Below are 16,150 nucleotides of genomic sequence, written 5' to 3' on the forward strand. Positions count from 1 at the left end.
CTCCTGAGTGCTGAGATTACATGCATGCAGCTGCCACAGCACAATAGATTTGAAAACATTATGTGTGCCACAGTATGCTTGTCTAGGTCCCAGGACAACTTGATGGAGTCATTTCTTTCCTTCTAGCATGGGATTCCAGGTGATGGAAGCCAGGTCATCAGCACCTTTATTCCTTGAGCCATCCTGTGGCCCCCCTTCCTTTTATTTTTTCGAGACAGGGTTTCTCTGTGTAGCTTTGGAGCCTGTCCTGGAACTCACTCGGTAGACCAGGCTGGCCTCGAACTCACAGAGATCCGCCTGTCTCTGCCTCCCGAGTGCTGAGACTAAAGTCGTGCGCCACCACCGCCTGCCTCTTGTGGCCCTATTTTGGTTTTGATACAGATCTCATGTGGTCCAGGCTAGCCTTGAATTTGTTTTGTGTAGTAGAGGCTGGACTTAAACTTGTCATTCTTGTACCTCTACCTCCCAAGTGCTGCGATTAAAGGCATGTCCCACGATTTGTTTTCTATGTATGTGGGTGTGCATGTGTGCCAGAGCACACACGTGCTGTGGTGCTTGGTTCTCTTTCCACCATGTGGGTTCAGGGGCTCAAATTCAGGTTGTCAGGCCCAATTTCCCGTTTAATGGAAAATGCTCAGGGAGAAGAGGTTACGTAAATCAAAGTTGTAGAGACTATGAAAGAATTATTTCCAGGTACCACCAGGGTTATGAGGTTAGAGGCCCTGGCTCATGAGTAGAAAAGAGACATGGAGTAAGGAAGATGCAAACCCTAGTGATCGGAGAGAGGAAAGCGGTCTATGCTGGGACAAATCAGGAGGGGCAGCTCCACTCAGAAGCAAGAGGAAAGTCACAGAGGGAGTGTTCAAACATTCCTACAGGGGTCATTATTCTGGACTACAGGTTAGTTCAGGGAACAGGCCTGAAGCAGGCGCGCTCAAGGGGAAAGGTGATAGGCATGTTCAGAGCTGGGGCAAGGATCCAGCAATCTCAAGAAGCAGAAGTCCAAATGGAAGTAAAGTCTAGTCCGCTCTGTCAGACCTTAGGCATCTCCAAATCCTCTCTCAGAGCCTGGATGGGATCCAGACTGCAGGCAGAGGGTTAGTGGGACTGTGGGTGGTCAGGAGGGCAGAGAGAAGGAAGCAGGCCCAAACTGTAGTCACATAATGATAGCACTCTTCGGCGATGTGCAAATCACATGAACCCATATGGGACACTCAAGCGGACACTGGCCTCAGAGGCAAATCCACCCAGAGGAAGGAGGTTCTGACCATTTCTGACCCCTGTAAGGGGGTGGAAGTGCAGTACTTCCAGTTCCACAACAGCTTTGTTGACTTTTAGGACTTGTGGCTGCGGTGTGGATGATAAGCAAGTAGTTTACAATGGGGGTGTGTAATTGAGTGTAACAAGCATTCAAGTACCACAGTGATTATCGGGTAGCCAAATCTTTCTTACCTTTCTGCTTCCTGATACTGTTAATTTATTATTACTAGGTTGGCCAGTAATGACAACTGAGATATCAGTAAGATTAGATGATGATAAAAGATAAAGACAAGAGCTTGGTGGTAGTAGCGCAAGCCTTTGATCCCAGCACTCAGGCGGCAGAGGCCCATGGGTCTCTGTGAGTTCCAGGATAGCCAAGGGCTACACCCAGACACCCTGCTTCAAAAAACCATGTAAAGCCCAGCCGCGGTGGCCCACGCCTTTAATCCCAGCCCTTGGGAGGCAGAACCAGGCAGATCTCTGTGAGTCTGAAGCCAGCCTGGTCTACATAGCAAGATCCAGGACAGGCACCAAAACTACACAGAGAAACCTTGTCTCGAAAAACCAAAAAATAAAAACCTAAAAAAAAAAAGGATAAAGACAGAAATGAGAAGATAGATGGGGGAGCAGGAGGAAGGAGTCAGAGGACAGTCAGAATATAATGGATTAGATACAAGTGTGAAGAAATGTTAGCAGCACTCAGATGCATGTCTGTAATCCCAACACCCCAGGAGCGCAGGCAGAAGAATTAGTTCAAGGTGATATGCAGGATAGAGAGCTGGTTGTTAGCGAGTCTGGGCTTTATGAAACCCTTTTCAAAGAAAAAAAGGTGTGGCACAACAGTTCAGAGAAAGCCAAGCATGGAGGCTCCTGATCCAGATAGAGAGAGGCAGGAGCCTCTTCAGTTTGAGAGGCCAGCCTGGGCTACAGAGCGGAAAACTTGTCACAAAACAAAACGTCCATACAACATTCCAGGAGATACGGGGTGAATTCCACAGTGGCCTGCTACTGCTACTCCCCTCCGCACCCCCCCCCCCATGTATTTAGGAGGCATCTACAGAGTAGCTGAACTTTAAAAACAAACAACCTAAAAACCAGGAATAGACAACGTTTAGTTAGGGGTTGCTCACTCCCACCTACAGGGCAGTGCTCGGGAAGATGAAGTAAGTATCTTAAGATTAGTTGGTTCACAAGACTGATTTGCAATAGCTTGAGAATTTTGTTTTTAAAGTGCCGCCGCCGTACAAAGACACAAGAGGTTGTTAAAACGATCAGAAAAGGCGAGGGTGGAGGAAGGTGGAATTATCCAGTCCCCCTACATCTGTCATATAAACTCGTTCCTCATCCTGGCTATTATTTCCTCCAGGTTGAGCCCGTCGCTAGTCAATAGCTAAATGTGAGTGCACGTCAGGGGCGGTGTTTCTTGAGAAGTGGAGTCAAGAGCCACACAGGACTCAGAGCCGAACTGCTCAGGCACAAATGACCAATAACACACAGACAAGCCTTCAACGTAGTTCTTCCAAACTTCTGGGTCGTCTTTGGAGGTGATTTCTCCCTTCCGGCTGGACAGAATTCCGACGTCCTAAATGGCAGTTACCATTTCTAGGGCCCGTGGCCTCCGCAGCCTCCTCCCGGAGCACATTCCCTTGGCCGGGGCCGGTCTCCACCCCCACCCGGACACCGGTCCCAGAGTCCCCAGCCCCGTCCCCATCCCCCAGCCCCCTGGCCACATTGTGAGCACTCGCGTCCGTGCGCGGCCAGGCTCCGGCAGTCCCAGGGCGGCAAGCCAGCCCTGCTCCTCCAGCGCGGCTGCACGTGTCCGTTCCCTGGGGTGGGGGAAATGGCTCTTCCCGCTAGGCTGCTGATTGGTGCCTCCCCCCTACTCCACCCTTCCCGCCACACTCTACCCTCTCCATCCCACTGGGTTCCAGCCTGACCAGCCCCGCCACCTTCTTCCCCGGGGAGCTGAGGAGCACTTTCCGCGCTCCTCCAAGTCCCGTTCTCCGCCGGAATAAAAGCGCCCGAGAACAGGTGGAAAGCGCTCCGTTCCCCGGGGCCTCCCCGGCTCCGGCGTGGACAGCCCGCTCGCCCGCTCGCCCGCTCGCTCTCCCCGGCACCACCCTCCTCCTCCTCCTCCCCGGCAGGAATAACCGAAATCCCACACGTGCGCACTCCTGGAGCTAGCCCCGAGCGAGAGCACCACCCAGCGGGCCCTTTAAAAGGACTCGACCACTGGGGCCACGTGGGGGGGGTGGGTGGGAGAGCCCCTCATTGTCTCCCGTCACCAAAGTCGCCCAACTTCCCCGGCCCCAAACACCTGCAACCCCGGGGCTCGCGTCCCCCCACCCCCCGACCCGGCCGCGGGCTGCGCGCGGCCCCCTCCGCGGCGTCGCGCGCGGCCCCTCCCGGGGCGCGGCCGGCCCGCTCCCCTCCCCCCCTCCCCGAGTGCAGCTGTCCGCGCCGGGGTGGGGGCGGGGTTGTTGTTGTGGTGCGCGCCGGCCCCGCCCCCTCCTCGTGGGCGGCCCCTCCCCCAGGCTTCTGCTGGGCTCTCCCCCCCCCCCTCCCCACCCCCAGCCCCATCTGTTTTCCTCGGCGCTGAGTGGATTATATTGTATGGGACTGGGGGCGGCCGCACGGCCGCGGCGGGACGGGGCGAGCGCGCGGCCCCCGCCGGCTGCCCGAGCAGCGGCCGCTTCAGCGACTCGGCCCGCCGCCCCCCGCCCGGCGCGCCTCTGCCTGTGCTCACGGCGAGCGGCGGGAGCCGCCGCGCGCTGAGAGGCGCTGCCCGTGGCCGGAGTCGGAGCGAGGGAGAGCGGGCGAGCGGGCGAGCGGGCGAGCGGGCGGGCGAGCGCGGCGGGGAGATGTGCCCGGAGGAGGGCGGCGCGGCCGGGCTGGGCGAGCTCCGCTCCTGGTGGGAAGTCCCGGCCATCGCGCACTTCTGCTCGCTCTTTCGCACGGCGTTCCGCCTGCCCGACTTCGAGATCGAGGTGAGTGGCGGGCGCTGCGCCCCTTTTTCTCCGCGCTTCTCCGCGGGGAGTCGCGGGGCCGCCGCCGACTTGGCGCGGAGAGCGGGGCGGCGAGGGGGCTCGGCGGCGGGCACGAGGCGGCCGGCCGGCCGGCCGGCACGGGCTCCCCCGCCGCCCCGCGCGCTCTCGCCGGCGGGGGTCGAGCCTGCTTTTGTCGGCGCGGGACCCGGGGGCTCTCCCGGGACTCCTCGGGCGGCCTGAGGGCGAGAGTGCGCGCGCGCTCCCCGCCGCCCGGAGCTCCGGAGGCGGCGAGCAGCTGTTCAGGCGGGGACGGGGACCGGGGTGCGGGCGCACGAGCGGGGGGCCACCGCGGCCCGGCGGGAGCGGCCCTGGGCAGGGTCGGCGTTGCTCGGGAGACGCTCGCCCGGCTCGCACTTGGCCGACTTGGGGAGGCCGGTAACTCTCGGCGCTTCCAAGTCAACTTTGGGCGGGCGGGGATGGGGCCTGAGCTTGGGGCGTTCGTTCTCCTGGTGGGACCGCCTGGCGCTCACCGTCGCTCGGGACGCCGAGGCTGTGGAGGAAAGTTTGGGACACCCCCCCCCTTTTTTTTTTTTAAACAGCTCCTCTTAGGAACTTGCAGCCCTCTTATGTTCGGGGAGCTCGCTCGCTCTCCGAGTTGATTTCGCCACCATTATTCCCCCCGGGCGAGCGAGGAGGAAAGGGATGGCTTTCTGGCCAGGCCGAAGGTGCTTTTCAAGACCCGAGGCTTTGTGATAACTGGACTAAAATCGGAGGGTCGGAGTGGCAAGGACAGGGGCGGGAGTGTGGGAAACGGAATGTGTAAGATGTCCCAAAGCAGCAGGAGCAGCAGCAGCAGCAGCATCTTTTTTCTTTTTGGATGGAGGTGTGAAATGTATGATTGGTTGGCAGGTTGAGTTGCTTTCTTTCCTGTGATAATCTGTGTTGTGACTTAACCACCTTTTTCCTCGGGACAAAGGTACACGGAACTGTTGGTCAGTTTATTGTTTCCAGTTCTGTGGATGGCTTTACAATTGAAATAATCGAAATTAAAGTAATTTAATTGGAAGGTCTGGCCGTTGTGATCGCTTCTCCACCCCCCATGAACCTTGCTTTTAATTTGTTGACTCCTGAGGTCTTTGCTCACCTTCATTTTTAAAGTCAGTTGTGTTTGTAGCAATATTATTTGCATTCTCCTATGAATGAAGCGTGGGAACTTGCTCTTGTTGCAGAGTTAATGAAATCGGAAAACTAAAACGGTCACAAGAGCTGGGTTGGGAGAATGAAGAGGAATGTAGACTGGAAACCAGGGCCACTCGTTGGCTTTTGGGGGTACTCTAAAACAATGTGAGTAGGTTGGTAGGCTCTCCAAGTCGGGGGCTTCTCCACGTTTTAGGAAAATGTAACTTGGGAATTTCACGAAACCTCAAAGCGTTTGTTTACAAAGTTTGAACATGGATGTAAAAAACATTTTTGTGATGAAATTTTTTAATGATAACGGACTACAAAGATAACGATTTGAGGAATCTTAAAGGGGAAGAGATGCTTAATGATTCTGACGTCCTCTGTTTCCTTTTAGTTGGTTTGAAATCCTGAGTAGTCTAATTAAATCCTGCTGCTCAAAATGGTGGCGGCCGTGTGTGCGGTATTGCTTGTGACAGAGCCATATTGGGTGATGGTAAACTTGTCCCCAGCTCCTTTTCTTTCTTCCAAGAGAGAGTAAGTGGATGTGCCAGATTACAAATTGAGTGCGTTTGAAGAACACTACCGTTGGGGAAAAGGCCACCTTTCCAAGTCCTTGTTTTCCCATTTTGTTGATAGAAAAATAGAGGAAACTCATTTTGCCTTAATTATATTCATCATATTTAGAGTAACCTCTAATTTCTATCCTAAGTAGTAAACTTGAAGTGTCTCAGTATTAGATGGCCTAATTCCTCTAGGCAGTGTAAGCTCTTATTGTCCTTCACATGGTGAATAATCAGGTCTACTTGACACAGTGTCTTTTAATTCTAGTGGTTAAAAAAAATGTTGTGTGGGTGTTCCTGTGTCAGGGAGAGCCAGTGGGGGGCAGAGGACAATTTGAGGGAATTGGTTCTCCCCCTCCATGTGAGAGCCCCTTGAATCAAACTCAGGTTGTCTGCCACCCAGCCTGACTTCACAGGGAGTCACCATCCCTGTCCCTGATTCTAGCGTTTCTTGGAAGAGACATTTTGTCAGTTAAAGTGTATGTATGTTACTTAAAAGACATTCAACACATTAATATCCTGATTCCAACATGTTCATACTTTAAAAGCCATGAAACCTTTTTCCCCCTCCCCTATGGAAAAGATCAGTAAACATGTAACAAATTATAATGACTTTCCCCTCCTGTAGTTCCTATATTTAATTCAGGATTTTAAATAGTTATCAAAAGATGAACTATCTAAAATTCTAATTTCTAAGAAGTTTGATTTTGACCCATCAACAATGCACAATTCCCCAAAGACACCATCAGTAAATTTTGTTTTTGTTTTTCTTAGGTGATTTTTAAAACATCAACTAGTTTATTGGTTAGGTTTACAGTGCAGTGTTAGACCTTCTCTTAAAGTAAAAATATGTCAGTGCTGAGCTGTATATATACCTGGTGGGCATGTGGAAAGACCCTGTAGTTCTAATTACACCTTGAAAATCTAGAAATGAGGGATGTAAACTACCAAGTAGTCAGAGTTGGACATCGTTCCTTTAGGAAGTCAGTTTTCAGTTGTGCGAAAGATCTAATTTTATTACCCTTTTCCCCCAGACTGAATCCTTGGATTTATGGCAAATTTAGGAAGAGAATCCTTAAGGACTTGGTTTCTATCCAAAATGAAGCAATCTCTCAGCTGGGTGAAAGGTTCCAGGATTCTTGTTGCTGTTCTGTGAGAGGTCAAGACCTCCCCTTAGAGAACAGGTCCCTAAAGTAGGGGTGTTTTTATTTTTGCATGTAAAAATATTTTTGTGCTGTTAATTAACCTTAAAGAGATTGTTTCTTTAAAAGAGTCAACATACTTGACTTTGTGTGTGTGTGTGGGGGGGTGCTGATATTGAACTCAGGGTCTTTATAACATGCTCGGCAGGCAGGCACTGTTATCACTGAACAGGCTTTCCCAGCCCTTCTCTTTTTCTTTCCTCCTCCTCCTCCTCCTCTTCCTCCTCCTTCTCCTCCTCCTCTTCCTCTTCTTCCTCCTCCTCTTTTTTTTCAAGACAGGGTTTTTCTGTATTCCTGGATGTCCTGGAACCTCCTCTGTAGACCAGGCTGGCCTCACACTCAGAGATCCACCTGCCTCTGCCTCCTAAGTGCTGGAATTAAACTCAAACACCACTACACCCTGCTTTTTGCCTTTTTCTTTAAAAAAAAAAAAACAAACAAAAAACAAAAAACACTGTATGTTGCTGCCCTTAAATAATGGTTCTAAAATAATCAGAACAAAAATCAGAGGATACTATAACAGTGCTTTCAGTTCCAGATTCTTAGTTGTTTTAGATAGGAGTATATGTAGCTCAGGGTTGAGCACTTGCTAGAATACCCAAAGTTGTCTTAATCCCCCCCCCCCTTTTTTTTTGAGACAGTGTTTCTCTGTATAGCCCTGGCTGTCCTGGAACACTGTAGACCAGGCTGGCCTCTAACTCAGAGATCCACCTGCCTCTGCCTCCCGAGTGCTGGGATTAAAGGCATGAGCCATCACTGCCCGGCATCCCCTGGTTTTTTAAAAACAATACATGATTATTATATAAAGCTTAAGTTTTTTCAAAATACAAATAAAATAATTAAAATAACTATCACCAATTGGTTTTAGGCATACTCAGAAATGGTCCCTCCTAGGACACAGCCAGAATCATCTAGCCTGAAATCCCCATGTTACAAATCTGGAACCAAAGTAATCTTCCTAAAATCACAACTTCATGTCAAGAGCGAAGATGAACGAACCACAATCCAGGTGTCTAACACAGTTTGAAAATGTCTTCAAGAATTGAAATGCAGTAGTAGAGCTGGACTTGGCCTGTAGGAGGCTCTAGATCCAGCAGTCTACACACTACACTTTGCCTCTGCAAACTTGTTAACATATTTAGAAATTCCTATATTCCTGATTGGATTGTGCTATAGATTAGGTGTGGCTTTTATTTTTCAAAAGAGGCTAGGGTGTAGTTAGACATGAATAGATTAAAGACATTGCATTCAGTAGTTGGTTATCTTTAAATACTTTATGTTGATTTTTGATGTAATGGGACTGCACCCAGGGTTTTAACACATGCTCGGCATTTGAGCTACAACCAACCCTACCTAGCCCTTATTATTATTTTTTAAGAGTCTCACTCTGTAGCCAGGGTTGGTGAATTTAGTAAGTAGCTAAGCAGGCTTTCTGTCCCAGTGCAGCTTCCCTAGTAGTTTGGGTTATGGTCATATAACCCATCTAGTCATCAAAGCAGCTTATAGCTGGCCTCCTTTGGCCACATTAGCTGATAATAGAATCCACATTTATATATGATTTAGTAAAAGCCAAATATTTTTTATTTAATATTGTATTGAATTAGATTAGTTAAGTTTGTCCTGATTTGGAACAAAGATATTTGGCCTCTTTAAAGTTTTAATGCTTACTCTACACTGAAGGAAGGCAAGGGAGGACCTAATGGTTTTCCATAACCTTATAGAGCAGCAACTCTTGACCTGTGCGTGGGCTACAATTTGGGGTCACCCCATAAGACCATTGAAAAACAGACGTTTACATTGAGATTCCTAACAGCAAAATTAGTTATGAAGTAGCAACGAAAATAATTTTGTGGTTGAGGTGTCATCACAACATGAGGAATTGTATTAAAGGGTCTCAGCATTAGGAAGGGCGAGAACCACTGTTATAGAGAGCTGGGCAGAGCTGGAGTGGTGCCTCCAAGTAGATATTTGGAATTGTTTACATGGATTTGAGTGATTGTATAGTAGCTGAAGTCTGATCAAATTAATTTAGTTGTTTCTGTCTACCTTTGTTTCCTGAGATCCTTGCTTTTTTCTTTTTTCTTTCTTTTTTTTTTTTTAGTCTTAATGTTTCCTGCCATGTGTCTTCTTCCTGGTTGTGTGTGCCTGAAGTCCCTTCCTCAGTAGCATAATGTGGGGCCAGTGTACACAGAGCTTTGTATTCTAACCTTGGTATTTCTATATCTAGACCCTGTGGTGATATTTGTAATCTAAGAAACAAAGCCTGCCTGAAGATGAGAGGACAGAGCCAGCCACAGAGTTAAACACAGAGGTCAGGCAGTGGTGGCACACACCTTTAGCCCCAGTACCCCAGTATGTGGGAAGCACACACGCCACCAGCACTGGGAGGGTTGAGATAGGAAGTGAACGGCTGGGCGGAGGAAGGCATAGAAAGCACGAGAGACAGGAACGAGGGCCCTTTCGGCTGAGGACTCGGAGGCAATCTGTCTGGATTCGTGGGGACAGGATCAGCTGAGGAGTTGGCAAGGTGAGAAATGGCTGTGGCTTGTTGCTTTGTCTCTCTGATCTTTCAGCATTTACCCCAATATCTGGCTCCAGATTTTTATTGTAAGACCATTTAGGATTCGTGCAACAAGCCCCCTTCATCAAGAGAATGAGCCATGAATTATAATTAACACAAGTAATACAATTTGCTGAAACTTAAACATATGTTAGTTGTATCCAGTTCAGGGATGGCTCATACAGATTTTGTTGAAGTACAGGTATGAATGCTATCAGGGTGAGGATTAGAGTTAACATTTTAATCAAATTCTAAGCTATTCGAAGATTAAAGATCTGGATTGGGGCTGGTAGTTCTATCACTCTGTAGACTGAGACTGGAGGACTGACTATCTGTTCTAGAACAGCCTAGATCAAAAAAAGCAAAACAAGAAAGAGGAAATAGGAAAGAATAGTTTTGTCCTGATAGGGGAATCAGAAGCTATTTCCTGATTTCAGGACCCAAGATGCCTTGGACTAGGAATTACAAATGTGTTTGCTTGGAAGTATGAGGGATCAATTCTAGGGCCTGGGAATAATCAGGCCTCTAATTGGGCCTATTCTCTTTCAGGAAACTTGGATTATAATGGTGCCCTTAACTAGCCTTGTGACCTGGAGCAGGTTAAAGTAATGTAGGGGATGAGACATACAGTATTGTACATTTAAAAAATAGCAACTCTGCCGGGTGGTGGTGACACACGCCTTTAATCCCAGCACTCGGGAGGCAGAGCCAGGCGGATCTCTGTGAGTTCAAGGCCAGCCTGGTCTATAAAGTGAGATCCAGGACAGGCACCAAAACTACACAGAGAAACCCTATCTTGAAAAAAAAAAAAAAAAAAAAATTCCAACTTATCCTGAGCTGCCCATAACCAGTGGGTAGAGATTACCCTCATCTTACAGATGTGGAAATTGCAAGCTTGTCAAGGCTGGGTGTTTGCACAAGGATTCCCACCTGGGTCCAGGAGCTTTTCCAAGCCTCTGTTGCCGCTCTCTCGAAGTTTTGTGGGGGTTTCTATCTTGAAGATGGAGATTCCATAGTGCAAGTCTGGAGTTTCTTGGTTGACAAGATACTTTATTTTTCATTAGGTATGTGTGCATGATGCATATGTGTGGCATATGTAGCGGTCAGAGAACAAGCTGGGGTGTTGGTCTGGCCTCTCATCTTGTTTGAAATGTCTGATGGCTTTAAGATGTATGATCTGGGGAATCTCCATTCAGGTCTTCAGGCTTTCATGGCCAGCATTTTACCCACTGAGCTGTCTCCTGACCCAACTCTTTTATTTTGTTTTTGAGACTTTTTGTTTTGTTTTGTTTTTCGAGACAGGGTTTCTCTGTGTAAACCTGGCTGTCCTGGAACTCTTTTGTGTAGACCTGGCTGACCTCAACTCAGAGATCTGCCTGCCTCTGCCTCCCAAGTGCTGGGATTAAAGGTATGTGTCTCCACTGCCTGATGAGACAGGCTTGTGCTTTTACTCTGTGACCCAGGCTGGTTTAGAACTTTATATAGTTCTCTTGCCTTAGCCTTTGGAATGCTGAGTTACAAGTGTGAGTCCCATTGTCTGGCAGAAGATCATTTTTAAATCTTCTGCTGAAATAAGTGCAAAAAGCCAAGTTAATGTAATAATTTCTGTCGACAAACGCCTATAAAGCATCTATGTAGTAGGCATGGTACTAGTTGTTGGAGGTACAGCTGTGTGTATAACACACACACAAAATACATGATCTCTGGGTGGGTTAGATGCCTCAGTGGATGAAGGGGTGTGCTACCAAGCTTGAAGCCTTGAATTTAACACTTGAACCAACATGGTAGGAGAGAATTAACGTCTTCAGGTTTTTCCTCTGACCTCCACATGTTTTCAGTGGTACACACACACAATTTTTTTTCCAAGACAGGGTTTCCCCGTTTAGCCCTCACTGTCCTGGAACTTAAGATATCTGCCTGCCTCTGTTCCCAAGAGTTGCGATTAAAGGCATGAGCCACGATTTATAGATAACACAAAATAAATTAATAAAAAAATAAAATTTAGAACGTACCCGCCCTCTTCTTAGTGAACAGATGGTACAAAATGTCACAGGGTCTAAGAAATGAAGTCTAGGGAAGCTTGAAAAGAGTCATGGTAAGGGATGCCTACTGTAATTTAAGAGAGGGATAGGGATTGATGGCTTGCTGAGATAGCATTTGAGTGGAACTGAGATAAGTGATTTAAAATGATTTAAAGGTGGGTGTGATGGCACATGCCTTTAATTCCAGCACTCTGGAGCAGAGGCAGGTGGGTCTCTTGAGTTAAGGCCAGCCTGATCTGTATACAGAGTGAGAGCTAAGCCAGCCAGGACTATATATGACCCTGTCTCAAAAACAGAAACAAAACAAGTTTTATTTTTTAAATTATTTTTGTGTGTATAGGTGTTTTGCCTGCATGCATGTCTGTGCCTGGTGTTCTCAGATGCCAGAAGAGGATGTAGGATTCCTGGAGGCTGGAGTTACAGAACCCTGCTAGCCACCATATGGGTGCTGGGAATTGAACCTGGGTTCTCTGGAAGAGCAGGGAGGGCTCTTAACTACTGAGGCATCTCTCCAGCCCCAACAGGATCAAAACAATCAAGTTTTTAAAATAACTTACATTTTTTTCATACTAGTGTATTTTTTATGATTTATTTATTTTTATTTTATGTGGTTTGGTATTTTGCCTGCATGTATGTCTGTGTGAGAGTGTTGGATCCCCTGGAGGTGGAGTTATAGGCAATTGTAGGCTGCCATGTGGATGCTGGGAATTGAACCCAGGTCCTCTGGAAGAACAGTCAGTGCTCTTAACCGCTGAGCCATCTGTTCAGCCCCCTCATACACTGTATTTAATGTAAACGTGTTATGTGTCCTGGATTGGCCTAGAACTTGCAGTTGTCATCTTATTACAGTTGTGTACTATCTTGATCCATAGAAGATCTTTTTTTAAACCTTCTGCTTTCTATCTTTTGAAGAGTCAGAGTCCCTTCTTCCTCAATTGAGGGAAGATAAGAACAGGATGTGAGTTACAGAAGGGCACATCCATAATGCAGTTTGGGTCCTGAAAGTGGGGGACGTCCTTTTGTAATGGAATTGTCACAGAATAATAAACAGTCACCTTTCTGGTTGGAAACATTTTAAGAGGAGAGGCTTTCTAGCTTCCTACCCACCACACCCCCCTTTCCCTCTTTCTCACCACAGAGAGCTTCAGAGGAGAAATTGGGACGGACCTCTTACAGTTACAGAAAGGTTGGTTTCCCTTCTCATCCATGAAGGACACTCCCATGTTGGTTTGGTATTGGTTTGCCTTATAACTGATGGTAAATTCAGCCTTGCTTTATTTTCTGGAACACAATTAGGAAGGCCTAAAATTCAACCTGGGTAGTATAGCTCTTGATAGCAAAGTCTTATGGTTGGCTTCCTGGGATGTTAAGGATCCAGGATGAGGAATTCTGGCAGTGTGAAAACCACCAATTCGGAGGCAAAAGTGTAGTGTTAGACTCTGGATCTAGAGCCTCCTACAGGCCAAGCCCAGCTCTACTACTGCATTTCAATTCTTGAAGACATTTTCAAACGCAGTTCAACACCTGGATTGTGGCTCATCTTCGCCCTTGACATGAAGTTGTGATTTTAGGAAGATTACTTGGGTTCCAGATTTGTAACATGGAGATTTCAGGCTGGATGATTCTGGCTGTGTCCTAGGAGGGACCATTTCTCCTCAGATGGTTTGTACCATTGACTCAAGCAAATAGTCATAGGCAGCCTGGGTTATTACCTATACTCTACAAATTAATTGTACCAAATAGAAGCTGCAAATCCATACTTGTCTGGTGTTTGTAAATTATATGGATGTCTTTCTCTTTCAGTGGAAACTTGCCTGCAAATAAGCTTCTTTGATAGGAACTTATGAAGGTTGACATTTTCATGATTTCTCTTGTTCTCATACTGACCTAATATTTTGTTTGAGATTTGGAGGGATTCTGGAGGAGTGCCTTGAATTATGTTATTTCACTACTTTTGGGGGGAGGGGGTTGAGTTTCTCTGTGTAACAGCCCTGGCTGTCATGGAGCTGGCCTCAAACTCAGAGATCTGCCTATCTCTGCCTCCCAAGAGCTGGGATTAGAGTCATGGGCCACCTTGCTGGCATTTCTTCACCTTTAAAAAAAAGACAGGATCTCACTGTAGTTCAGGCCAGTCTCTTATCTGTGTAGTCTAGGCTGGCCTTCAGCTCGTGACAGTCTTGCTGTTCAGTCTGGAGACCAAACTAGCTTCAAACGCAGATCTTCCTGCTTGACTCCCCATTGCTGGGACCACATCTGAAGGAGGTTTTGAAGGGAGTACTGCAGTGTCAAACAGAAAGCTGGTAAACAGATACTTGGGTTAGCATCTCCTCTCCCCTTCTTCCTTTCTCTCTAGAATGGCTCTCACTATGTAGACCAGGTTGCCCTCAAAAATCACAGAGAACTGCTGCCTCTGCCTCTTCAGTGCTAGAATTAAAGGTGTGCGCCACCATCCCCTGTGATAAATGGCTTATTTTGGTTTAGATAGAAGATGGCATTGTGATGCTGACTGAACTAGTCGACTGTACTTTGGAGTGCTCTGATTTCCTTGGATGAAAGATGTGAAACACAGGGCGGTGGTAGGGCACTCCTTTAATCCCAGCACTCTGGAGGCAGAGGCAGGTGGATGTCTGTGAGTTCAAGGCCAGCCTGGTCTACAGAGGGAGATCCAGGAAACCCATGGCAGTTACACAGAGAAACCCTGTCTTGGAGGAAAAAAAAACGAACTATTTTAACCTGTTCACCTATCTGTGGCTTTTGACTTTATCTTGGTTGGTAGCCCTTCCCTTCTTCCTTCAGTCTCTTCACATCGGGCTGGAACCTGAGGATGGGTAGCACTGTACTACTGAGCCACACCTCCAGCCTGCTGAGCCTTCTTAACATTCTCTTTTAACTTGGGCCTGGGACTTGGCCACCTTCCTTTGTTTCTTCTATTACTCTGTTGTGCTCCACTCCTGATGTGTCCTAGGGCCTGCTCTGGGCATGTGTGGAGGAGGGGTAGAATTTTGGGTCCGCATCAAGGTGCTAAATCTCAGAATTCCTATAAATAAGCTGCTCTGAAGTCAGTCCCTTCTCTGCAACTTAAAGGCTTTTTTTCCCTTTTCTTTTCCTTTTTTTTTCTTAAATACACTTTGAATTCTGAAGGCATATGATCTCTCAGAATAATGCTCTTGTGTCCTGTACTTCATTAGCCACACAGGTTTCAAATGTAATTACATAACAATACACGAGGGCTACTATTCATTTTCACGTTTAAAGTCTGGCCTCATCCAACCTTTATCGGGGTCTACTTTTTTTCCTGTGGTAGGTTTGCTGGGGTAACTGTGACTTGAAATGTAGTAGAGCATGTGGTCACCTTAAGTATACACTGGTACTGTGTGTGTTCTCCTGCTCATCCCATCAAAAAGTCAGTGTGAAAATAGAGCAGTGATTTGGCCACGATGATACCAACTATTTCACTTACTAATTTCCAAGAGCGGAGTAAGTTTTTCCGAACTGAGAAAGCTGTTAAGCAGTCTTGTTGACTGAACAGTGATTGTCTTCTGGCTAGTTCCTTTTAATGAACACCCCTTCCCTGAATGTTTATTGTTTCTGCAACAATGGCACTTGGGGCAGGTTATTTGCCTGACAGAAAGTGTGTTAACAGATCTGTTCCTTTGGGGAATCCTTTTTCTTCTCATTTCCTTTATGTCTCTTCTCTCGTCCTCAAAGGTTATTCCTGGGTTCTTTGGGTATGCACAGTTTTAATGTCCTAGAGTTCCTTGTTCAGAGAACTTTATTTTATAGAACATAGAGAATTTCACTTGGTATAATTAATTATTGGAACTTTTGACCCATTCTTTTTTTTTTTTTTTTGGTTTTTTCGAGACAGGGTTTCTCTGTGTAGCTTTGCGCCTTTCCTGGAGCTCACTTGGTAGCCCAGGCTGGCCTCGAACTCACAAAGATCCGCCTGGCTCTGCCTCCCGAGTGCTGGGATTAAAGGCGTGCGCCACCACGCCCGGCTTGACCCATTCTTTGAGTGGTATTGGTTTGGGCTAGCATCCCATACACATGCACTGCTACTACTACTAATTATTAGTGTGTGTGTGTGTGTGTGTGTGTGTGTGTGTGTGTGTGTGTGTGTGTGTTTTGGGGGAGACATAAACAGAGCTCTGTGGAGGCCAGAGGTCACCTTATAGATAGATGTTCTCAATTGCTTTCCACCTTTAAAAAGTAAAAAAAGTTTTACTTTATTTTTAATTTAAACGATTTATTTATTTTGTTTTTCCTGACAGGGTTTCTCTGTGTAGTCCTGGCTGTCCTGGAACTCACTCTGTAGACCAGGCTGGACTTGAATTTAGAGATCAGCCTGCCTCTGCCT

At 47.3% G+C, this 16,150-nt stretch overlaps 1 protein-coding gene across 11 annotated transcripts in view; it reads left to right on the plus strand.

Annotated features, from left to right (window-relative positions):
- Positions 1-3,851: 3,851 nt before the first annotated feature.
- Positions 3,852-16,150, plus strand: part of Cecr2 (CECR2 histone acetyl-lysine reader) — a 137,090-nt gene continuing 124,791 nt past the window's right edge. For 6 of the 11 annotated variants that reach the window (XM_076567825.1, XM_076567826.1, XM_076567827.1 and 3 more), the window contains exon 1: positions 3,853-4,247. In XM_076567825.1, the coding sequence (XP_076423940.1) occupies positions 4,122-4,247 (126 nt within the window). In that variant the 5' untranslated portion in view covers positions 3,853-4,121. Of the gene's footprint in view, positions 4,248-16,150 lie in introns of all 11 variants that reach the window. The other 5 variants (XM_076567819.1, XM_076567820.1, XM_076567822.1 and 2 more) reach the window with 2 other exon arrangements.

Source organism: Peromyscus maniculatus, chromosome 3, assembly GCF_049852395.1.
Source record: "Peromyscus maniculatus bairdii isolate BWxNUB_F1_BW_parent chromosome 3, HU_Pman_BW_mat_3.1, whole genome shotgun sequence".
Taxonomy (NCBI): Eukaryota; Metazoa; Chordata; class Mammalia; order Rodentia; family Cricetidae; genus Peromyscus; species Peromyscus maniculatus.